The sequence below is a fragment of the Artemia franciscana genome, chromosome 4, assembly GCF_032884065.1.
Source record: "Artemia franciscana chromosome 4, ASM3288406v1, whole genome shotgun sequence".
NCBI classification, from domain to species: domain Eukaryota; kingdom Metazoa; phylum Arthropoda; class Branchiopoda; order Anostraca; family Artemiidae; genus Artemia; species Artemia franciscana.
Window position 1 is genome coordinate 47,596,058 of NC_088866.1, and position 26,781 is coordinate 47,622,838.

Below are 26,781 nucleotides of genomic sequence, written 5' to 3' on the forward strand. Positions count from 1 at the left end.
GTTTGTGCTTATTTTTCCCACCAATTTTCGTCCCGATTCCTCCACTCTATGTGTTTTCCAAGATTTTAGATTTCCCCCTCCCATATCCCCCCAATGTCACCAGATCCGGTCGGGATTTAAAATAACAGCTCTGAGACACGATATCCTTCCAAACATCAAATTTCATTAAGATCTGATCAACAGTTCGTAAGTTAAAAATACTTCTATCTTTTCCGAATTAACCCCCCCCCCCCAGATGGTCAAATTGGGAAAACGACTATTTCTAATTTAAGCTGGTTCCGTCCCTGGTACGCCTGCCAAATTTCATCGTCCGAGCTTACCTGGAAGTGCCTAAAGTAGCAAAACCGGGACCGACAGACTGACAGAATTGGCAATTGCTATGTCACTTGATTAATACCAAGTGCCATAAAAACTGTACCTCACCCACCACCAACAAAAATCCTGAACAAACCCTTGGCTTTTATTCATTTTTATACGATTTTCCCACCCAAACAACATTTTTTGTTTCATTTAAAGATCCTAAATATCTGGATTGTATACAACTATGCAGTTGACAACTGCCTTGCTTACCTGTGGGGAATGTCAATACCGCCATCCACTGCTCCTTTCAGAGCACCAAAGATCTTTGCACCTGTGGTAGTACGAGCTAAACCAACATCTAAATAAGCTCTAAACGCACCCGGCCCATCCTCAACATCTTCAACTGAGAAATCACCGCCATCTACGTTGGTGTTTCCTTCATAGACACTATCCAATTTGAATTTTTTCAACAACTAAAAAGGTAATAATAAATAATACTACAAGGAAAGAATAAAACATCAGGGAGAAAAGAAGCAGACATAGTGGTATTTAAAACAAGATACAAATGGTAAAGAGGAAAGAATGAAAAAAAAAATCAAGAAAAAAAGAGGCAGACATACTGGAATTTAAAAATCTATACAAATGGTAAAGAGGAAAGAATAAAAAAAAATCAAGAAAAAAAGAAGCAGATGAAGTGGCATTTAAGAATCGAATTGCAATTTTCTGAATTGACTATTAGATTTCAAAATCTAACATGAATAAATAAACTTTATGAAATATTCAAAGTCCTCGGGAATTTCCCTCACTCCCCAGTCAACTTAAACTAACCTAGGAATAATAAATGAATTTTATGAGATGTTCAAAAGTTCTCAGGACCTTCCTAACTCCCCAGTCATTAGGTTTTGCCACAGTTCGTTCTTACCCATAATATAAGGTTATTGTTGGGAAGCTACCTCTAAAAGAAGAAAGACAAATCCTATTTTATCAATAATTTAGATCATTTCTAAGTAAGATCTAGTCTTTTACAACAACAAAAATTACCCTAATGTTCCCTGCAGTACTCCTAATCAGAAAAAAAATCAAACATTTAACAAAGCATATATATATCTGACTTTCATATTTTGCAATGAAAACAGATAAATATGTTTGAAATTCTCAATGAGAGAGAAGATCTTGGCAGGCAATTGCCCCACCCTGTGCTCGCTAAATCGACACTACGGCAGGAAAGTAACATATTTGCGTTTATTTGGACTCATTTTTTTTAAGTTGGTTAAATAATTGCATTTCAGATACGACCACACTTCAGGGACAAGTACTACTTATTAGTGGAGTAGCTAAAATTGATTTTATAGCGCTAATTTGTAAATTGCAGAACCATATTTAGGACATTGGTAGAAACAATTGTCAGAAAAATGATAATATTTCTATACCAAAGCATTGATACTTAAAGGAAAAACCATAAAATGTAATATCATTGTTTCTTGTTGTCAGTAGTAATGCATTGTGTATTGGGTAACACTAGATTTAGTCCAGAGTTAAAATTATATCAGTTTAACCATTAATATTTTTTTTTATTTAATTACTATTTAATTACACTGAATTATTTGCTGAATTAGATTAGTTCAAACATTCTTATTGTTATTTTATTTAATTAAAATTATATTCAATTAATTGCTTAATTTACATTAAATTATTTGCTAAATCATTTTTTGAATTTAATTAGTTTATCTTTTTTCATTTAAAAGGGAGAGGATGTAGCACTAGAGTTTTTAGTCCAAACTGGCGTCGCTGATCTCAGTCTTGAGACCTTTTTTTCTAGAAGTGCAAATGGGGGGGGGGGCTGCCATCCCATGCTTTCACACATTCTTCCTATTTAACTTCCATAGATTTATCTAGGTGTCCATTTAAAGCTGGGATGACTCTGGCTGAGCTTCACACCACTGACCCCATTTAAACCAAATAACACGCCACACCAGGACTCCAACACCTGCCCTTACAAGCACAGGATTGGTAATTTTCATGGCCTAGTGAAATTTGTTGGCAAATTTGGCAGCTTTTAGATTCTGTCAAATTCTGCTACTTGCAGCTTTTGAACTTTTTCTATACCTGGTTACAGATAAAATAGCAAAAATGGTGATAATTTTATATAGTCTATTGTGCCAACCACTCGACGAAAAAGGCCTGGGACTTTTAAGATATAATCCTACTTTGGTCCTCCCATCATCCTTCTGAAATTTGATGTTGAGGTGGCTTGGTTAGAAGGGGAAACAGGCCCACTTTGCTCCTCTAATCATGAGGTTACCTAAACTGCTACTTAAAGTTAGGGATGAGGGGAGAGGGGTTGTTGGAAGGCATTGGTCTGTTTTGTTCCTCCAAAGTTATAGAAGCAATTTTAATAATGGGCATCCATAGAGCTGTGCAACCAAAATAAGAAGCAAAGAAAGCATGCAAGATATATTTTTCAGCAAGACTACAGCCGTTAATGCATCAAAAGGACAAGATACTTATACCATTGGACGCATTAGTCATAGACCGCCATGGAAAAAGTAGGGTAGCATAGTAGCCATACTACTTGATGGTTTTCATAGCCTAGTGAAATTTGTTGGCAAATTTTAGATCCTGTCAAATTCTGCAGCTTTTGAGCTTTTTCTATACCTGGTTACAGATAAAATAGAGAAAATAGTGATAATTTTATATAGCAAAAATTTATATCGAAATTTTTTTTATCAGTCCTGGTTAAACTTCATTGAAGTAAGGATGCTGAGGCTGTTTTAAAAAGTTTTTTTTTTAAACATTTTTGTTTTAATTTTCGCATTTTAATTTAAGTTTATATATATATATATATATATATATATATATATATATATATATATCTATATATATAAAAATAAGTTGTCTGTGTGTGGATCTGTGGATGGATCAGGTGACGTCATGTTTGTACGCATATGACGTCTGAATTATTTCACACTAATACAACAGAAGAAAAAAACTAAAAAAGGTAAAAACTACAAAAAAAACTAAAAAGAAAAAAAAACTAAAAAAGCTAAAAAACTAAAAAAAAATAAAAAAAGGTAAAAATCTAATAACTAAAAAAAACTGAAAAAAATAAAAAAAGGCAAAAACTACAAAAAAATAAAAACTAATAAAAAAACTAAAAAAAGGTAAAAAACTAAAAAAAAACTAAAAACTAAAAAAGAAAAAAACTAAAAAAAAGGAAAAAACTGAAAAATATTTTTTTTTTTTTTTTTTTGTGTTTGTGCTGTAGCATTGGTGATTTCTCTATATATATATATATATATATATATATATATATATATATATATATATATATATATATATATATATATATATATATATATATATGGGTGATTGTATGGATGAGTAGGGTTTAGGCCTCATTCAAGTGCTGATCTATATTAATCACTAATGTAGGAAAACAGTCTTCCTTTTCTCCTTCTGTCTTTTTTTTTTAATGTGTTTGTGCTGTTGCATTGGTGATTTCTCTTTTCATTAATTATATATATATATATATATATATATATATATATATATATATATATATATATATATATTCTGGTGTTGTGCTGAAAACGGCCCTTGGACATAGGGCCAAAATATTCACTGAATTGAATTCCACTCTCTTTAGGAAATTTCCCTATTGTTTTTAAGCTGTTTTTGTCTGGTTACAGATCTATTATTTCTGCCTTTCTGTGAAAAGTTTCTTGTGGTTGTTTCAGTATTGTCAATATAAATTCACACAAGATTTTTTTTTTAATTTTAGAAATTAGACATTTTCATTATATCAAAAAGTTGGAGAAATTTGTCCAAGTGGGCATGGTACACAATTTGTTTTAACTGTAAGTAGTTTAAGGTTAATGAGATTCTGAGTTGTTCATATTATTTGCATTATCATTGTTACCATTATTATTATGAATGCAAGCATTAGGTGTTATTTTTTGTGGCATCATGATGGGATTCCGCGTACAGTTATTGGTGTTGTTCTGCTATGTGTTATTGTATTGTTATATGTCACTCTTATTGTTATGAAACATTGTTGCTGTTATATATACTATTATTACAGCTAAAAGTGTTTGTTTGTTGTGTTGTTTTTGCCATAGCCTCATGAGGCTTTTGTAGCAATAAATATTTATATCCATACTAGAATCTATAAATATACATGTTTAACAGCTACATTTATTACAAGATATAACCAGGACACATTAAGTAAATAAAAGTGTCTGTAAAACGGCTTTCGAGCATAGGAGTATCTACAAAAAAAAATAATAAAATAAAAGCTCAAAACATCACAACACCAGCCATCCAATTCTCTCTTTCTTTCTTTTGTTTTGTGTTATTATGTTTGTTATCTATTAACCAAGAGGATTATAATGCTTCCTGATTTTGCAACTAAAAAAGAAGAAAAAAATCTCTTAAGTTAACATCAATATTTTGTTGACGTCGGAGGCCTAAAAAAGCGGGGCTTTTTGTTTTTATCAATATTGTATGGGTATTGGAAGTACTAATTGAATAATCTGAGGAAAACCCACTAGAAGATAAAATAAGCCTATATTTGACTCCTGATGCTGTTTTACAAAAGAGTTTAAGAAATTCTTTGAAGAAAAACAAAGCTTTAACTCAATGTTTCCAAAACTTACCCTTCTTGCCAAAAGAAGACCAGTGCAGTAAGCAGCAGCATAATTGGTCAAACCAACTTTAATGCCATATCTAGGTAGCTCATGAGCATATGCTGCACAAACAATAACATCTCCTTCAATCCGGGCATAGGCAATTTGACAGACAATATCCTTGTTAGTGAAGCGAACAACCATTCGGTACTTTGGAGTGTTGTATTTGTTTTTATCTTGGATGACAAGACGGCGACGAGCATAGTAGTCTGTTTTTCCTTCACGTCGCCTCCTGAATTTGACTTGAAAACGCTTGAAGTAGGCCTTGTTCTTGACTACCTTGACAAATCCCTAAAACAAATTAAAAAGTTAAATTCAAATTTGCATTTGAACATCTTCAGCTAGATTTTAATTTCAAGCAAAGTCATCTGTCTTTTCATCTAACTACACACAAGGCGAATTTCTCCAAAGATTTGCCAAAAGAAAATATATTGGGTTTAACAATGAATTCCCCCCTCCGACCCCTTCCTAAAAATCAAACATTTCTTTACTACCTTGACAAATCCCTAAAACAAATTAAAAAATTAAATTCAAATTTGCATTTGAACATCTTCAGCTAAATTTTAATACCAAGTTAAGTCATCTGTCTTTCCATCTAACTACACACAGGGTGAATTTGTTCAAAGATTTGCTGAATGAAAATATATTGGGTTGAACAATGAATTCCCCCCTCCAACGCCTTCCTAAAATCAATCATTCTCTTTTTGTAGGAGTCAGAAGTGAATACTAACCAGAACTAACCTTTAGTATGATTTAAATTATAGTGTGAGAACTAGAGTCTTGGAGCAGAGAGCATGATAATGTGCCATCTTTTGGCCCCAAACATAATGTCTAACTATTTTTCACCTTTTTCTTTTCATGTCAAAGAATATAATTTACAGCAATATTTAACACCAAAGGGGAATAAAGGCCCAGTCTTTAGAACGGGAGGGTATCTGAGCATTTTACCTGAGATCTAAGGGGTAAACTTTTGCTTGACTTTTTTGGAACCGCTGTCAAAATTTTCCTTCAAAACAGGATAACATGACTCAGTCATGACTTGGAACAACATCTTTTGAAGCCCTTGTTTTATTTTAACAAAGCAGAATTTGGACACAATAGCCAATACATCCACACAAGAAAAGAATATTCAATTCAATCAGTTTCCTGTTTCCAACAAAAAATGAACTCCCAACAATTTATTAGCTATATAATGTTCAAACTGTCATTACTTAGTTTTTTTGCAAATAAAAAAGTTGGGATCAACACCAATGCATCAAGATACATTTGATCCTCTCTAAAATGGTAGCCACATTGACTTTTCTTGATAAAACTAAGTTAAAAAATGGCAGCTAAAATTATATTGACAAAACTATGTTCCAAGTGTCAAAAATTCTTGCCTGATGAAGTGGATTACCAGACCAACTAAAATGTTCCTTCAGCAGAATTCAAACGTAAATATTGACCTCTATCATAAGATTCATTTCTTTTGAGAATATCTTGTAGTAAGTTTGAAGACATTTTTGACAGACAACAAAAGGCCCTGTCGAAATATAGGTGACAGACAGAACTTTGCTAAACATGTAAAACAGACAAAGAACAATTGATGTCGAAATTGAAGGGTCTTCTGACAAAAACATAGTTGTCGAATTTATGGGTACTTCCTCAGCAACAAGATTTTGATGATCATTATTTATAATATTTCAAACGAAAAAAAAATTTTTTTTTTTTACCATAGCTTTACTGATTTGATGCTAGATGCTAGGTTTTTTCATCTTCTGAGGAACTGCTGCTTAGCCTCATACTATGTTCATATTTTTAAGCCTTCACTTGGTGCATCACTTCACCCTGATTCATTTATAACTTAATAAATTTGAAGTAGAGCATCTCTTAGTAAATTTTACATTTGTTTTCTTTCAAACAGATCCCAAGCTGTAAAAAAAAAAAAAAAAAATTATGTCAGAAACCCTCCCTAATGAGTGTGGAATTCGTCAGGACTTTGTTAGGGCCATTCTTACATGTAGTATTTATTAATAAAATTGGTAAGATTCCCTCAAAGGTGTTAATATGTAGATGACCATCTGATCCTTGAAGTATGTCATAGAACTATCAAAAATGACCCCATCTAAACCCTACCCACGTTTTGGAGCAAGCTAAGAATTTACACATGAAAGTAAATTCAGATAAATTATCCGATATAATGACAACAAACTTCTCAAAATTCTTGAAACCCACTTCCATTTTCTTAGATAGACCTTATCCCACCCAAAATGCCAACAAAAACATTAAACTCCTCAGTGTCACAACCTTCTAATAATCTTATGTAGGACATGCATATTTCAAGAATTCTGAACTTTCCAGACAAAGAATAGTCAAAACTAAAAAAAAATTTCAAAATGGATCAAAATTGTAGATTAGCACTGAAATGACCAAAGGTTGACAACACTCTCACTGTGAACAACAAAGAAATCTTTGCTGGACCATTAAAGCTGAGAGGCAATGGGCCATTCTTGATAGCATTTATAGAGACCTATATCACACATTATATTATAGAAACCTAGGTCACACAATTACACTCCATATGATTGGTTGGCTTTCCCTCTACAGAGAGAAAGAGTGGAGATGCGTACTTTGAAATAAATTCCCAGGATATACTTTAACCTGTAGACCCATACCCAAAAGTTACATTTTCCTAACCTAAGCCCCTTTCTGAGATAGCAATAAGTCACTTAACTAGAATTTTACCTTTTAAAGTTCGCTACCCTCTAGAGAGGAGTGGAGGTAGATACTTCAAAATGCCTACCTAGGACCTAGCCTACTTTAGCCTGTGGACCCACCCCTCAAAGTTTCATTTTCCTAAACTAACCCCTTCCTGAGAGCCAAAAGTAGCATGTCTAGCATTTTACCAGACTAAATAATATATATTAAGATAATAAAAGTGCAAAGAGAATTATTCAACTAACCATTTTAAAATGTGATTGGTTTAAAATGTGATTGGTTTACAAGTAAAAAGGAAACGACGAGATTTTTCTTCGGTGATTGATCATGATAATGACAAAAGATATAAAGAAATGTGATCATAGTGTAAGTAATCGGGCATATCGTTAGTTGGCACAGGGATTTATTGGGCTACCCTCCCCAGGGGTAAATTTAAACATTGCGTAAATAACAGATATTACTCTCAAAAATATTGCTATTGTATGCTATATACTTGCTTACTGCATGCTAAACCTTCATTTCGGGCTGGCGTTGAGAGCGTTCTAAGACTTCTTCAAGAACGGGAATAAGCAACAAGGTTCTGTCCATCAGACACCACAATATTAGCTTGGTCCAGGAAGTTCCCTTTACTGCAATTTCAGTGGAACTCAGGCCTTCCTCTAGAGTGCTTTCAGCCACTGTGGGCTGGTTATAAATTGGAAAGAACCCCTGCCAGAGTATCGGTTCCAACTTAAATGAAAAATGTATAATTGAACGTTTTGCCAGTTTTAACATGAGAAGAACAAAGCGTGTATCAATCATTGGGATCTTCAGAACAATCTTATCCGATGTCTTGAATAATAATGAAACATAATTATTAGAGGGTTTAACAGTCATAACTGGCCAATTAAAAATAATCTGACTCCCCCCCCCCTAAAAAAGAAATCATTCTACTGGTAGGGTGAATGGTGTTAATCAAGATAAGGCTTAAAGCATTTTGTTAAAATCTCATGTGTTTAAGCTATGCAGAAAACTAAAATAAAAAAAGATACTTTGGGAAGAACAGTTACAACGTCATATTAAAAAAACTGAAAAGAAATATTGCTAAACACTACTTGTAGGAATAGTATTGTAGGTACCTCATAGTAAATAGTTCACAAATGTAATGTGCTAGAACAAAAGTTTCTGAGTTTTTAGGGCAGTTCTAGCAAGATTCTTGAAAATACTTTCCTTTTCGGTCGTTTGTTTCGAAAACTCCTGGAAAGCAAAAACCAGAAAGTAATAAGCTAAAAAGACTTTTTTAGCATGAGAACTTGTAGAATACGTCTTTTTATCATAAGATTTAAATATATTTAACATGTATGTAAATATTTCAAACAATCGGCTTCGTGGGTGATGCAAAACCAACTTACCCGAGCGTTACAACTAGCACTTCATATTAGAATTTACTTCCATATTTCGAATTTATGACCACTATCCAGCTTACCTATAATTTGGCATAAGAGCTCACACTCTTCTTTCATGCCCAAATTTATATTAAAATTGTCATTTCTAACCAGTGTTGCCAGATCGGACGGAGAGAATTATGCTTCTTTGAGCCCAAAATTATGCTTTTTTGGATAGATTCATAATACGCTTCTATATTTTCCCAGGTTTTACGAAAAAGTTGATCAGTTAAGACAATTCGATTTCTGTCTTATCTTAATAAAGGTTCTGAATAAAATATAATCTGATAATAATAGCCTAATAATTTATTTTTAGCCCGCTAAGGGAACAAAAACGGGGTATAAACAAAGGAGGCAAAGAAAAGGTAAAATAGCATAAAAAATAAGTAAAAACGCTTTTATTTATGTCCAGGGAAAGGATCTTGGTTCACAATTTGGTTTACGTTTTTGTCTTTTCTCGCAAGTCGTCTTTCTTCTCGAAACGGTTGGCGGCATTTGAAAAACATAGTGTCTTACATCATCATCAAAATTTTACTACAGATACATTAAAGAAAAGAAGAAAAACTGCGGTTCGTATTCAATGATCTTCTTCATCTTCGCTTTCGGATTCGACTGCTTGACCAGGGGGCAGGGTGGCTACATAAAGGTTCCCGGAACTATTGAGCTTGATCTGATTGTTTGTAGGGACATGTTTGTAGCAAACTGTATCTTTTGTTCTTAGTCGCAATTTTTTGACCAGCACGGTTTCAATACTATCTTTCTTCTACCTATTCCGCTTTTTTGTCTTGACATCACTGATCCAAGAAAAAATTCTTCTTGAGTCTGCGTTCGAATGCGGTAGAGAGAGCACCCTCTCGGTGAATTCTGCCCGATCTGGAAAAAACTCTTTCGTTGGTAAAGTGTCTCATTTCGCGTATTTTTCTCCACATCAAGTCTGTAGTAATTTTGCTCATATCTATCTTTTCGGAGTCACTAAAAGCATATGGCAGCTTGCGCCACTGGGAGTCAATATCTGTGAGTCTCGGCATGAGACTTGGAAATGGGTTTACTACGATACCTAGTGACCTAGTGCATTTGGTAGATTAGAAAACAATATCTGATCAGCATAAGCTTTTTACAAAATCTTTTGGAGTTTCGGCGATAGTTTGGTGTCTAGCTAGTATCGGCCGGTGTGTAGTAGATATCAACCAATTTTTGAACCATGAATCATTGCCTATGGTTGAAAGGGCTAGGCCTAATTGCACAGCAAAATTCTTTCACCGTTCACCACCGACGACAACAACATCAAACCATCAACATATTTCAAATATCATCAATATCATAATAATCATATCATCAACATATCAATATCACAAAATGTCTTATCATCAACATATCTCAAAATTTCATCAAACAATCATCTTCACCAATTCAATCCAATAAATCACCCCATGTCTAAATTCAAATATCTTGCGTGGGCTTTTCTTTGCCATAGACCACAAAATCAGAACAAAAAAATATCAGATGGTTTGTAGTCTGTCGCTGTGCCGAAAATTTTACTTTAGTTTGGTCGAAAAACTCGATAAACCATCTTTGGCGTTCGTTTTATTGATGTGACGTTATGAGTTGTTCTACATCATCTTAGATTATGCTACAATTATGCTATCTTAAGGAGGATTATGCTTGGATGCTTTTGGTTCCTAATTATGCTACGTTCCACATAATTATGCTACATCTGGCAACACTGTCTCCAACGTCACATTCCACAATTCGTCCATATTTACTCTGCGAAAAGCGAAAGTGCTTGCCGCCGCAAAAACCCGAATAGTAGTAATTACTGTCTGTCTTCGTGAATATCCTGAAAATTGTTCTGTTATATTTGTTTTAATAGATGGCAGTTTTCATGAAAAATTTAAAATGAGCACTGTGTTCAGATGACTCACTGATAAGCAGTGAGAAGGAGGATTAAATTCGTCATCATCCTGATAAGGATCATCCAAATATTTTATAAATAATTTCAGCACTGAGAAAATGTAGTATTATTTGTTGAAAACAGTACAGGGAAAACATAGTATTATTTTGTTGGAACTGACAGATAACTTGTACTTTTATTGAAAACTTGTCATTTTTAAGACCTCAAAAAGTGCTTAAATTTGAATTTGTAGTAGAAGCAATTATTATATTTGTAAAGAACATAGCAAAAGACATCAAGGGGTATGTTTGCTTCATTGTTAAGTTGGTTATATAAATTGTCATAATTTTTGAAAGTTTGTCATTTTTAATACTTTCAGATATTTTAAATTTGACTCAGATTTAGCATTAAGTAAGAGAATTGTCATGTAAAATTTTGATTTATAAACAACTAATTTTGGATATATAATTAGATGGTATGTATCAAAATAAGTATAAAAATCTTTATTGACAATTTCAGGCCAATATCATGGACAAATATGTGCAACCCCATGTGCAATTTTGAGACTCATCTATACCAGCTAGAAAAAAACATAATTATTTGCCTTTCTTTATAAACAGTTTTTCAAAAATCTATTCTTCTAAAATGATCAATCCTATATCTAAGGAAGTATTTTGACTTATATGCTTAGTCTTAAGTATATACTTATACAAACCTTTATTAAACTTCTAAAAAGTTTGGCCTTTATTTTAATGTTTTAGGATAAACAGAGGAGGTGATATGTCATGTAATGCAGAGCTTTAATTTGATTAAAATAGGCAGTAAAGAAGCCACCATTTGCTCACCAAAATCCAAAACATAAATTAATAATTTTTGCACTTCTCATACATTTACTTTCCATTATACAAATCCCCTAAAAAACAACAATGTTGCAAAAACAGCCCTCTTCACAAAAAAGTAAATTCAAAAACCAAAACAGGTAGCCAAAAAAAGTAATGATATCAATTTCTTCACTCCAGTGACATAGCAAGACTTGAAAACAAAATTTTGACAATGAAAAGAAGTAAATATTTTGCTTTTCAGACCTGTTGTGAGAGTACAATCCTGAAAAATCATTTTTACTGCCTAAAGAAGTTAGGATTTTAAATTTCCCATCCTTGTTATTATGAAATGAAGATTTTTGCCTCCCAGTTGGCTTTTGTGGTAATACAGACAGAATCCCTTGATAAACCAAAATTTAATTAAATACTTTTTGGTGGTATGCATCATTAAAAAATTCTAACAGAGAATGCACAAGGTAGCTAAAACCTTGTTTCAAACTTGTTTGAAAAAAGAAACGATCTTAATAATTAAAAACTTATTAAAAAGTCAACTATTAAAAACCTCTTACAAAAAAAAATAACTATTATCCCAAACCAGAGCAAGTGGTCCTAACTACAAATCCACCACTACATCATGGGGTGCCCTCCCCCTGGATCTGCCATTGAATGGAGCTAGCTCTGTCAACAGCAAGAATGATACTGAAGGAAAGTGTGTTGATTCCTGTACCTTTACTAAATCCTGATTTATATAGCTTCTAAGTTAATTAAATTCGAAAAGAAATTCTACTTTGACTTAACATTCTACTTTAAAAACTTTGTGTGATAAAATTGGCTCCAGCAATTCAAAAGACATGATGGTAAATAATATGAATTCTACATTAGAGTACTTAAATTTTTTACTTTTAAAATGTGAACATGCTTACTGATGTGTCTTTTTATGCTCTATCCTGATAAAAAAAGTACATTGTATTCACATTCACCTTTACTTAGGTAGTAGTTTTGTACTGTGTATGATTCCAATTGTTTCCTTTGGAAACTCTATTTTTGACCCTTAAATCGGCACCATGTTCCTTATTATTTACAGATAGAAACTACTGCCTAAAACTTAGAAAGCTAAGTTTTACTACCAAAAACTTAGAAAGCTACTTTAAAATAACCATAAATACTTACTCATCTAAATCATAAGAGTGCAGCATTGATAGATAGACTATCTACTAGGGTCTGCCCTAGGAATGATGCATGGATTGATAATAGATAGACTTATCTATCAACAAATGGTTCGACATCATTTTCATACAATCCTAATAAGGGATTATGCCAGATTCGCCTCTCAATCAATCAGACTATCTGTCTGGGTTTTTTCGAGAATTAGCCATGGGTCAATGCCCACAACTACTTGGTTTGAATTCAAATAATTTGAATTGAAACTGAGTAGTTTTGGGCATCAAGCCATGACTAATTGTAGAAAAAGCAAAGAAAGGTAGTATGAGTGAGTGAGAGGCAAATCTGGCATAAGCCCTTATTAGGATTGTATGAAAAATGATGTCAGTTCATTTGTTGATAGATAAGTCTATATATCATCAATCCATGAATAATTTTATCATGTGTCATTGCTTCACCCCTTCCCCCTACAAGTGATATTAACATAGAGCTCACTATAGATATTCACCTTTTTTTAAATAGCACCTCTCTTTTCTTCCTGATAATTGATTATTGCATTTGCTGCAAAATAATAAAGAAGAAAAGTGTCACACTATTTGAATAGGCTTATATAGTTTGAGAGATTTTGAAATCATCCGTGAGAGGCAAGAGGGGGTAAAATGAAGCAAAATTGAGTGAATGAGTTGTAACAAGAGTGGCACAATGACAAAATGCATGGGAAATATGAATTTGGGCTGTATTATTTAAGTTTAGAGGGATGGGGGTAAATTATAATGCAATTGCAGTCAAAATGTGTAAAATACTATTATAGGGCAAATTAGGAAGTCAGATTTGTTTTCCTTAGCATGTTTCCTTGTCAACAGTCCTAATTCTAGGCTTATACCTAAATCTAAATATTTCCATGATAAATGGTTGCATTCCCACATCATAAAAATACAAATATTTTCTTAAATATAAAAGATTCTTGGGGATATTTTGGTTCTTCAAGAAGGAGATTAAAATTTGTTTATTCTGGAAGACAGTCTATTCTATGACTACATCTAAAGGAATCACTACAATACCAAAAACATAATATCATCAAATTCACCAGTCAACATTCTTTCCAACTATAATGATGGTTGCTTCAGTGACAATTTTACCATCACCCTTCCTTAAACAGGGCAAGATGATGCCTAAGCCATTAACTCATGTAGTTACAGAACTATATAAAAACAATACCTTGAGCTTTGTTAATGGTGATTGCAAATGCTAATCGAATTGGGAATTGCAATCTTTTAAATTGAAGAGGCAGATCCGTTGGAATCATGGGAATGCAAGGAATAAGAACAGCCTCACCCTCAAAAGGCCCTGTCAAGATTGTGGCCTCTATTAGGTTTTCCATTGTTTTTTTTTTACGGCAAGTCGCGTGCCATTGCAAAGCTTTGGTGGGTTGATATTTCTTAAAAGTATTATTGGTACGCCTATTTTTAGTTGTAGCACGTGTGGTGGAAACCCTGAAAGATCCACGGAATTTAAAAATTCAGATGGATAATTAACCACTTCATTTGGTTCCAAAACTGTGTCGACTGACTTGTAAAGGACTGCCTGGTCTCGAATTTGGTCAAAACAATATTGTTGATTCCGTGGACGTCTATATTTTTGGGTGCAAGAATTGCTCTTTCACTTAGCCATTTATTATTTTTATAATTGTTGAGAATATTCGGAAATACTTTTTCAATCAATTCATTTTTGGACGTCACTAAATTACAGAAATCAGCAGGTAGTTGTATACGTCCTGAAATTGAGTCTACTGTGAGCTTTCCGTTTCCAATTGCCAGCAATTGATCTGAAAATGTTTGACCAGAGTCATCGTTTTGCAATCGGACACGCATATTTGTAGTTAATTTTAATGTTTTTACGTGTGCCCATAAATTAGAATTTTTCAGGCAAGCATTCATTTCGTCTGCAGGAGTTGATCTAGGTATTATAGGTAATGTTTGCCTGAAATCTCCCGCAAGCAATATTAATGTGCTGCCAAAGGGTTTTGACTTCCCTCGCAAATCTTTCAAGCATTGATCCAGAGCCTCGAGCGATTTTTTGTGTGCCATTGTGCACTCATCCCAAATAATAAGTTTGCATTGCTGCAATACTTTGCCCATCCCAGATGATTTGGAAATATTGCACGTGGGAGTTTCTGTAGAATGCAAATTCAGAGGCAATTTCAAAGCGGAATGAGCAGTTCTTCCACCAGGCAGCAATGTTGCGGCTATTCCGGACGACGCAATTGCCAACGCTATATCATTTTTTGATCGGATTGATGCCAGAATCAGTTTTATCACAAACGTTTTACCAGTACCTCCTGGCGCATCCAAAAAGAAAATTTCTCCAACGTTGTTATCGACACAATGCATTATCGTATCATAAATGTCTTTGTTCCGACTTTAACTTGGAAATGTTATTTTGTACATACGACGATAGATCACTCGTACTGTAACTTTGTTCACGATCCAATTCCACACATGTCGAAACAGCAGCGATACGGTTAGTTGAAGGCATTCCCAAATCCTGAAGAGGTTTGTTTGCCATACGTACGCACAAATCTTCTATAATAACTAAAGTGTAGTTATAAATTTCTGATGTAAAATCAAAAGTCATATCTGACGTCTCTAACTGTTTTCGATGGAGTATATCTTCGGACATTTTTGACTTATATTTTTCCCATAACTCTGTAGGAGCTGATGGAGAGCAAGTTGTTAAAATGATGCCAAACAATGCACGAATTTGACTTGGAGTTGACGTTTCGCACGCGTCATTGATGCAGTTATCCCAGTGTTGGTCATTCTCCAATAAATTCAGAGCTTGGCATGCACTACGGTAAGTGTCATGTATAGTACCGTTTACAGTTCTCAAATACTCAAAGGATGTCGGAGCGGGTACAATGTTGATTGGGGTGAACAGTGTAGAGTCTTCCTATCGTGGTATCTTTGAAGATGTTAGGCTGGCCGTCGACTGACTTACCCTGTTTTCGACGTTCAAATACTTTATTTTTAGTATTCCACGTGTAATACAAAGGCACTTCAGTATACAGCAGTTTTTTTTGCAAAAGAATCATTTTTGCAAAGCGAAAAGAAACCAGTTAACTTTGTATCCGGTGGATTCAGGGCTCTTTGTTGCACGTTGGTTTCCAAGAAATAAACACGTTGACCATTCTGTAAATGTACCGCTAATTGAACAACAGCTGGACTACGTTCATGTATCGGAAATGAAAGAATTCGCCAAACAGCTTCATTACTGCTTATGTATCTTCCAGCCTGATATTGTACGATTTCGTCGATATCTTTGATTTCGGGCTGCAAGCCAAAAACTGCCATGTCACTGCCTTTGTTGACGTATTTACATATGTATTTGATTGCCTTTGCGGAGTTACAGTATTCAACGTTTATGTGTGCATTAAATGTTTTTGATAATAATTGGGAATATGGAACAACCCACTGGTTATCTACTTCGATGGTGGTACCGTTACGCTTCTTTATTATTGCTGTTTTACCGCCATCTTCAGTAGATCTTCTTCTATATTGTGGGTAACCATCATTGCCAGTAATTGTGTTGGATACTAAAAGTCGAGGATATTGCTTTGTGCACCTTCCTTTGGCCATGCATGGTGAATTTTCGTTCAGTGCACTGCAAGGTCCATGTATCATATTTTTTACAATAATATCATGTAACCCCTTATCGACATTTTCATCAGGTATTTCAGCGGAAATCACATCTTCAATTTCGTTCGAAGTAATTTTTTTATGTAGCCAGATTAGTATATGTGCGTGTGGCAAACCTCGTTTTTGCCATTTCACTGAGTACATCCAGCATCGCACTGACCCAAACACTTCAAAATGTAGTTTATCAGTGATTTCAACTTTTGCCGGAAGACACGGGCCGTAATATCATGTCTATGAACCGCCGATTGTCCTTGAAGTAAAAGCTGCAGTATCTCGTCCCAAGATTGATTACATGTAAATGTAATAAATAAATCTGGACGACCATAGAGACGAACATACGCAATAGCATCTTGAGCATATTCATGCATATGACGGGGACTGCCAGCATATGACGAAGGTAAAATTGTTAATCTTCCATCGTTTGTGGTATTACCATCATTTATAACTGCATCTCGCAAATGAATGTATTGTTCAGAGCGGAGCTTGGTCTGATTCAGGCGGATATATAGCAAACGTTCTGATTCAATTTTAGCATACATATCAACGACGAATTGGTGAAACAATTGACGGCATTTTAAAATGTAATTTTCTTCATCCTGCCGTATCATTAGTCTATAGGAATAATAATGAATTGCACTGCATTTCTTATTCATTTCTTTGTTAGTGGCTGGATTCATCAATTTAATATTAAAGTGATAGCCGTCGGCTCCATCCCAAAAAATGATAGGATATTGTAGGGCATCGTAGCATCGATGAGTTTCAGCAATTCTTAACAACTGAGCGTTTCGCTTATGAAGAATAATATCTCGAGGTAAAAACTGATCACCGACCATAACGATTGCCACTTCGTCGATAGTTGGAGCATTGTATCTAGGCACATGTTGTCCAGGAGGCGTTATGTCAGCGGAAATAACGATTTTATGCGTATCAGTAGGCATCAAATCGATGGCTGTTTTGAACAGACGCACTAAATTATTATTTTCGTGGAAAAGATGTTGCAATTGGGAAACGATTGTCCTTTCAACGTTGGGAGAAATTTCGCAACGTGCATTCAATTCAGAATTTCTATCACTGATGAAATACAATTGTAAAAATTTATGATTCTCGCCTGAGAATGATAGAAGGGACCCTGCTCTATGATAAATTTGCCCTTTTACTTTGAAAGTAGACATAAATTGATCTGTATTTTCGATTTGGGCTCCAAACGACGTCATTTGGAAACATGAGTTATATTTTCTGATTTGTGACAAAAAACCCTTAGATTCTGACGTAGTTCCAGTAAGGAAAGTCTTCAATGGCTCTGGTAGTGCAGCCAATAGAGGAAGTTTAACTTTTCCTGAGGCGCAACACATTCCCATTGTTTCACCATTGAATTTCAAGGCCTTGCAATAGGGACAAATTTTAGACATAGTCCCGATTTGAACACATCTACTCAAGCTATAATCATCGACTGGGCTGTACCTGAATGCCAGGCAATAACTTTCAGGTTGCTCTGATTCCTCGGCACGCTTTCTTCTCTTACTTTCTCTATCAGCAGCAAGCCTGATTTCTTGCTGTTCTTGTGATTCCTCCGCACGCCTTCTTTTTTCACTTTCTCTTTTAGCAGCAAGTCTGGTTTCATGTTGCTCTGGTAGTTCCTCGGCATGCCTTCTTTTTTCACTTTCCCTTTTAGCAGCAAGTCTGGTTTCATGTTGCTCTGGTAGTTCCTCGGCACGCCTTCTTTTTTCACGTTCTCTTTTAGCAGCAAGTCTGGTTTCGCGTTGCTCTGGTAGTTCCTCGGCACGCTTTCTGTTCTTTCTTTCTCTATCAGCCTCAAGCCTGTTTCCTTGCTGTTCTTTTGATTCCTCGGCACGCTTTCTTTTCTTACTTTCTCTTTCAGCCTCAAGCCTGTTTCCTTGCTGTTCTTTTGATTCCTCGGCATGCTTTCTTTTCTTACTTTCTCTATCAGCAGCAAGTTTTTTGGCATAGACTCTTTGAGCATCTTCCTCGGCTATTGCCATTGTAAGTTCATCAGTCATTTTAAAGTTAAACGTTAATAGATTTCTGCGTGAACGCATGTCTTAAATATCTTTAATGACGTCACCGTCATAGCAAAAATGATGACAACTAACTTCATGACGTCAGTCAACATACAAACATGACGTAACCCGACAGACAGACCCACACATCCACAGACAACTTATTTTTATATATATGGATATAATGATGGAATTCTAACTTTACAATGTGTTTAAAGTTTCTACTAGTTGAATTTTTCTGTTTTCTTTCATTTAAATTTCATAATAAAATGTTAAGCAATGCCGACATGTATTTGGATATTTGTATGTATGGATCTATATGAACTAACACAACTGTATTAATCAAATTTGAAATTTATTGTGAAAAATGATTAAAAGATTTTCAAATTTATCAGTATAGGTGTAGAAAATGATTGTCATCACAATATCCACATTTTTGAAATCTGCCTCTTTTTTGAAGATTTTACAACAAGTATTTTCAGGCATTCTTAAAATGTATCACTAATTTAGTTTTTCGAAACACTGGCACTTCTTGGTTTTGACTATATAGCTTGTCCTGGATACCCTCGAAAAGAAAAGAAAATTCAAAAAGAAAATAAGTAATTTAAATATAAAGATCCTCCAGAGCCATTGCTGGTGCATAGGGTGTCAAATTGACATTTCTGTTACTAAATGTATTTACAGAGACGAGTAGCTAGCTTGTTGCCCGACCTTTCTGCAGCAGGGATTTAACCCTGGACCCTGTATTGCCAGCAGAGACATGACATAGCAAAACATTATTAGTAAAATTTGAAATTTATTATGAAAAATAACTGAAAAGCTTCCAAATTTATCAGTGCAAGTGGAGAGAATGATTCTCATCACAATTTCCACAGCTTTGAAATCTTCCTCTTTTTTGGAAGATTTGGTAGACAAATATTTTGCCACAAGTCTGCCCATGCATTCTGGAAATACATCACTAAATCAATCATCCAAATCATTGGCAATTCTTGGTTTTCAATGTCTAGCTTGTCTTGAATACCCTCAAAAAGAAAACAAATTTTGAAAAGAAAATAGATAATTGAAATATAAAAATCTTCCAGAGCCATTGCTGGTAAATAGGGTATCGAATTGATGGTTCAGTTGCTTTGTGTTTTACAGGGACGAGTAGCTAACTTGTTGTCCAACCTTATTGCAGCAGGTATTCAACCCTGGGCCTTGTATTGCCAAGCAGAGATATGATATAACACAACTTTATTATTGCGATTTGAAATTTATTATGAAAAATAATTAAAAGGGTTTCAAATTTATCAGTGCAGGTGTACAAACTGATTCCAATCATAGTTTACACACCTTTGAAATCTGCCTTTTTTTGGAAGATTTGGCAGACAATTATTTTAGCACAAGCCTGCAGAGGGATTTTTGAAATGCATCCCTAATTTATTTAGGAATAACGGTTCAAACCGTCTCGATTGCCATCACTTGACTATTTAGCTTGTCTTGGATACCCTCGAAATGAAAAAAGAATTATCAGATGTAAATCCAGTGGACATGCCAACCAATCAGTTAGGCATCTTTGTCCAATATATTTCACAGGAAATGATTCATCACAATGATCACTGAAAGGTCTTTCAATAATGTAATGGGGTCCAATCTTCTAGAAAGTAAAGATCACGTGAATTAGACTGTTCTGCAACAAGGGAACAACTTGATTCTTTAGCTTTTTGAGACATTTATCTCTGTAGCTTGAAATATCATTTCAAACATTGAAATTTGGCTGATGTAGCTGTTGCCTTTATGTTAAGTGTATGTTCTCATCATACCAGTAAGCACAGTGATGTTGGTTAATATCAACTGGCAGATCAAAAAATGCTGCATTACTACACACAATGTTATCCAAAATTGCTATATCATATATATAACCAGTATATAAACCTATTACATATACGATCTGCCTACTTTTCAATTACCCCGTACATTATCTAGGGCTATATCTGGCCCCATTGGGAGGGAAGATTGGGTGAAATTATTGTGGTAGCAACCATTGACAAAGATTATTAAGTTGGGGATTGAATGTTACTACTCTTTTGTTATTACTGTGTTTCTTTCCGAGGAGACAATTGAACAGATTGTTATTTAAAGCCGTGCCAGTTTCTTGGTCATATATTTGCTTTCAGGGTCACCTCTCAGAAACATTGTGTCCAGAATTTTTAGCTCTTCCTGGAAGCTACTGGATTACAGATAAAATCTACCTGTCAAAAAACCTTCAACACGAGGGAGCTTTTCTCCTTGATTTCCTTGTTTGTTATTCCCATTTATTTAAATGTAGCCTAAAGAGTTCAGTTCAGTTAATGATGAAGGAAAACATTTTTCACCATCTCAAAATCAAGACATTTATCTCAAAACAAGCCCCTCCCACTGATATAAATTCTTGTTGGTAATCATCTATGCTATTCACAAAGTGATTGCTGGTGTTTGGTGATAATGGAGACAAGTTTCTAATATTAACGTTTACAAAGAAGTTGTTCAAGCCAATTATCTGCCAAACAAGGAATAACAGTACAAATAATAACAGGTTTAATGTAGAAATCATCAAGCCAAAACTTTTTTTTAATGAAGATTGCCAGACAAGATCTGTCCATATTTTTAGGCTTATAGGTAGTTATGAGAGAGGGGAGGGGGGCTGTCATTGAGATTTGAATTTTTTTTTAAGATCTTTCTTATAATTTCTCAAAATTTTCATTTTTGGAAATTGTGCACTGCATCTAACCAGTTTTAAAACCCAGTTAATCATGTTAACACATTAGAACTATTATTTTTTAGACTTCGGCTTATGGCCTTAGCTGGATAGCTGGAGTTTGACCTATGATAAGGGAAGGGATATGGATTTCCCTTGAGGGAGGTGGTCATTATCATAGCCAATTTCTTTTAGACCTCAAGGCAATTTACCAGTTACTGGTCTTAAAATATTGTTTGACTTTAAAGAGAGATTGTCAGACTTATAGTTTACTTAAATTCAAGAAAGATATACATCATAAAGAACAGGCTGACATACTGGAGATTAAGAAAACTAAATATTTGTTTTAAAAACAATATTGCAATCTCATTTTCATTTCTGCCAAGTGAACATTGCCAGTGAAGCACCTATCAAACAGTTCGTGGTAACGAACTGTAGTAAGGAGCGATCCGGCTCAATAGTAACCAAAACTCTAAAAAATTGAATTTTGATATAAATAGCTACATCAAAAGAATCGCATTTTAATGCTGATTTTAAATATATAAGTTTCATCAAGTTTAGTCTTAGCCATCAAAAGTTACGAGCCTGAGAAAATTTGCCTTATTTAGGAAAATAGGGGGAAACACCCCCTAAAAGTCGTAGGATCTTAACGAAAATGACACCATCAGATTCAGCGTATCAGAGAACCCTACTGTAGAAGTTTCAAGCTCCTATCTACAAAAATGTGGAATTTTGCATTTTTTGCCAGAAGACAAATCACGGGTGCGTGTTTATTTGTTTGTTTTTTTGTTTTTTTGTTGTTTTTTTTTCCCAGGGGTCACTGTATCGACAAAGTGGTCCTAGAATGTCGCAATAGGACTCATTCTAACGGAAATGAAAAGTTCTAGTGCCCTTTTTAAGTGACCAAAAAAATTGGAGGGCATCGAGGCCCCCTCCCACGCTCATTTTTTTCCCAAAGTCAACGGATCAAAATTTTGAGATAGCCATTTTGTTTGGCATAGTCGAAAATCTTAATAACTATGTTTTTGGGGATGACTTACTCCCCCACAGTCCCTGGGGGAGGGGTTGCAAGTTACAAACTTCAACCAGTGTTTACATATAATAATGGTTATTGGGAAGTGTACAGACGTTTTCAGGGGGATTTTTTTGGTTTTGGGGGTAGGGTTGAGGGAGGGGGCTATGTGGGAGGATCTTTCCTTGGAGAAATATGCCATGGTTGAAAAAAATTCAATGAAAAGGGCGCAGGATTTTCTAGCATTACTATAAAAAAAACAATGAAAAAATAAACATGAAAACGTTTTTTCAAATGAAAGTAAGGAATAGCATTGAAATTTAAAACAAACAGAGATTGTTACGCATATGAAGGGCTCTAAAAATACTTTTGCATAAAGAGCGAGGTATTTAGGAGGAGATAAATACCTCGCTCTTTATGCTAAAATATTTTTAGTGATTTCAACTATTTATTCAACGGCCTATTTGATTCAGGGGTCATTCTTAAAGAATTGGAACAAAACTTACGATTTAGTGTAAAGAGCGAGGTATTAACGAGGGTACAAACCCCCTCGTACACATAATAAAAATATAAGAATATAAAAGTTTGTTACGTAAGTTAATTCTTAAGTTACGTATATTTTTTACTAATAAAAACGTTCATTGAATATTAAAAGTTATAGTAGCCTTTTTAAGTAACCGAAAAATTGGAGGGCAGCTAGGCCTCCTTCCCCACCCCTTATTTCTCAAAATCGTCTGATCAAAACTAAGAGAAAGCCATTTAGCCAAAAAAAAATTAATATACTAATTTCATTTCAATAATTTATGTGCGGAGAGCCAAAATCAAACATGCATTAATTCAAAAACGTTCAGAAATTAAATAAAAAAAACTAGTTTTTTAACTGAAAGTAAGGAGCGACATTAAAACTTAAAACGAACAGAAATTACTCCGTATATGAAATGGGTTGTCCCCTCCGCAGTCCCACGCTCTTTACGCTAAAGTTTTAGTTGTTTTAAAAAGTAGAATTGTGGCAAAGAGTCAAACTTTAGCGTAAAGAGCGTGGGACTGCGGAGGGGACAACCCATTTCATATACGGAGTAATTTCTGTTCGTTTTAAGTTTTAATGTCGCTCCTTACTTTCAGTTAAAAAACTAGTTTTTTTTATTTAATCAGCAACTAACGAATTATTCAAGGAATTGTTTGACAAAATAGATGCAAGCCAGTAAATGGACCTAAGAGCTATTTTAACAAGTATAAAGTTCCTTATTCTTCCTTTTTCAGAGAACCAACTCCGTTCCTTGAGGAAAAGAGATGAAAAAGTTCCTTCAATTTTACCAATAGCTCTATCCATAACCCCAGGACAGATTTACCTCTCCATAGCCACCCCTCCCTCCCTAAACCTTGTCTTTCCCATTAAACTTCAACAAAAATCCTCGTCTTACCAAATAAAATTTTTCACAGCAATATACCAAAGAACTTTTTTCTTCCACAGAACTCAGGAATTAAATAATTGAATATCCTTCTCCTCTTCCCTCTTTTTACCATTCATTTAATTGAAATTAAGTAAATTGACTCATTTAAGTAAATTGTATTAATGTATTTAAATAATTTTATTAAATTTAATTTTACTTAATTTTTTTATTTATCTGAGTAACTTTAGTACATTTTAATTTATTTTAATTAAGTAAATTTAATTAAAATTTAATAAAAGTCAAGTTTAATTAAAGTAAACTTTTTGGACATTCTATTTGTGTGGTCTGTAGTTTGATCATTTTATGTATGACAGACAAGGGTTATTTAGAAGATAAAGGATATTATAGGCTAATGTGAGCTTTATCACTAGGGTGAGCACTTTCCCCCACCCCTGCTATTTTTTCATGGATGGAAAAATATGTATGTTGGGAAAATAGGCTAGGACCAGCATTCTCTTGTAACTAGTTAACTAAAATTCGAGAGGATAGACACAATTTAGAATTGGCAGGCTGCACTTTTTCTTCTACATAAGCTTTGATATGTGTATTTTATGGAATAATTGGAACTTGAACTTCTTGAAAAAAATTATGTATATATAATATATAAATGAAGTGACATTCTGTCTGATGGTACATCAACCTTACTATGCAATCCAAGACAAAAGGCACAGATTGCTGATTTTCGGTATTATTTCTCTCCATAACAATACATGTCCTCACTCAGCTCATCAACAAAAGACATCCCATAGTATTTTCTATCAAAAGTGTTTGAGGACTCACCATACAATCAAGACTTAGCCCCTAGTGAGTTTCAATCCCTAGTTGAAAAAATTGTGGGCTGGAAACCTTAATGGTTTCATGCCTGGTGAATTGAAGAACTGATGGATGATGAACTTAAAGAAACTGCTTATGATTGGTCCAAGAGCTTGCTAGCAACTGAAAACATAATTACAAGTGCTTAGATTTTAGTAGTGCCTAGCTGGACAAGCAATCTAAGAATCAAAAATAGTATGCACTCTTATTTTTACTTTTTCCATTGCAATTATAAAAGTTTTTTGTGCAAAAGCATTCTTTACTTTCCAAATGGTCTTCATATTTTGCTTTTAACTAACCTAGTGTTTAAGGTTTGTTTATTTTTTCTGTTTTTTTTTTTTTACCGGATATGACTGCAATAATCAAATTTGGTTTTATTAGAATAAGTGATAAACTTTTTGAAATAAGTCTTATGTTACCACAGAAAATAAAAATAAAAACTGTCAATATCTGACAGCAATTTATCAGCAATAGATGACGAAAGTGCTAATTAAATATTTCTAGTTTAATGGTATCCTGCCGTAAGAGGTGTACTGCCTTATGTCAAAAATTCCGTTATTTTTCTACTTGTTCAAAAAAAAAAAAAAAAAAAAAAAAAAAAAAAAAAAAAAAAAGATTTAGAGGTTGACTCCTTATTCTTAGTTTTTCTTTATTTCGAATTAATTGAAATTATTTCAGAAATATTTTGAACTTGTTTCAAAAATAACCTTGTGGACAATGGATAAAAAGAGTGAAAGTGAAGGCAAACTAAATGTTGATGTCACTGAATCTGACAGCAGACTGGAGGACGTGCAATATGACTTCCCACCTTCTTATGATCAAGTTATGGATCAACCGTCCAACATCAGTCGCAAAATTGGATGGTGTGTTGATGTTGACAGTGCTGAATGTCCTAGTTTTCAGACATCAGCCACTCCTTGTATGGATGTGAGTTTTTCAAGCTCTTTTTACCTATAAATTACTAAAAAAATCTCAAACTGTATATCTCACTTTTTCTTTGGAAATATAATCCCTTATATTTTTCTACTAATATATACATGGTTGAGCAACGACTGGAACAAATGAAGGGAAAACATTATTTAAGATTAACAAAAAATTGTTAATTTTTTCATAATCACCAGCTTTTACGAAAATATATTTGTTATTAAAAGAAACTTCTAACTGTCAAATATTTCTTCGGATTGATAGATATATACTTTATTATACCTAAAAACAACTAATAAAAGCGACATCATTTTGCAAAAACTAAACAACCACATAGAAGACAAAAGGACTGTGGATGCCTTTATCTTCTAACCCCCTCTTAACTTAGAATTATACAGAAAATAAAGACAAAAAAAGAAATTATTATTTCTTCAAAAAAAGAGAAGGGTAGTAAATGTTTTAAAATCAAATATACAAAAGAAAATAATGTTTTTGTTAAAAAAACATATTATAGCGCAATGGAGAGGCAGTCTGTAATAGATAGCTTAGCTAGGAAGAGGTTTTAAGCCCCCCGAAAAGCCCAACAAAACAAACAAAAACCAGAAGAATTATCTATTAATCAGAATCCAATGCAATGCTATGTCGTTTACCAGGCTTCAATTCTCCCAAGGGGGGCCATTACTTAAGGTTACCGTACAGCATCGTTTGTAGTCACAGTCTTGGTTAGGTAAACTCGTGAAAGGTCAATCCTGGTATCACAATGAGGCCATGCAAGCATGGTTTTCCTTTCGCCGATAGGAATGGAGGAAGGAGCTTATACATACACACACACACACACACACACATATATATATATATATATATATATATATATATATATATATATATATATATATACTAGCTGTTGGGGTGGCGCTTCGCGCCACCCCAACACCTAGTTGGTGGGGGCGCTTCGCGCAACCCCCCCCAAGCCCCCCCGCGCGCGCAAGTCGTTACGCGCCATATAAGTTACGCGCCATTGTAGTTGCGTCCCTGTGTCCCACCTGTGAATACAGATAGATATATATATATATATTTTCAACTACGTAAAACTTGCGAATGTACAACATTCTTGGCTGTCCCATTGTCTGTGCATATAAATAGATTGTCAGGTTTACCGACTCTTGAACATGC

At 34.2% G+C, this 26,781-nt stretch overlaps 2 protein-coding genes across 12 annotated transcripts in view; one reads left to right on the forward strand and one right to left on the reverse strand.

The window, feature by feature from the left end:
• Positions 1-7,986, reverse strand: part of LOC136026514 (large ribosomal subunit protein uL18-like) — a 35,921-nt gene extending 27,935 nt beyond the window's left edge. The window contains exons 1-3 of the mRNA XM_065703147.1: positions 7,928-7,986; positions 4,956-5,276; positions 571-773 (exon numbers count right to left, since the gene is read on the reverse strand). Of these exons, the coding sequence (XP_065559219.1) occupies positions 571-773; positions 4,956-5,276; positions 7,928-7,930 (527 nt within the window). The 5' untranslated portion in view covers positions 7,931-7,986. The remainder of the gene's footprint in view (positions 1-570; positions 774-4,955; positions 5,277-7,927) is intronic.
• LOC136026520 (annexin A7-like) overlaps positions 1-26,781 on the forward strand; it is a 322,593-nt gene that overhangs the window by 271,557 nt on the left and 24,255 nt on the right. Inside the window, exons 1-2 of one of the 11 annotated variants that reach the window (XM_065703165.1) lie at positions 10,945-11,118; positions 25,363-25,611. In XM_065703165.1, coding sequence (XP_065559237.1) covers positions 25,402-25,611 — 210 coding nt within the window. In that variant the 5' untranslated portion in view covers positions 10,945-11,118; positions 25,363-25,401. The other 10 variants (XM_065703170.1, XM_065703167.1, XM_065703166.1 and 7 more) reach the window with 10 other exon arrangements.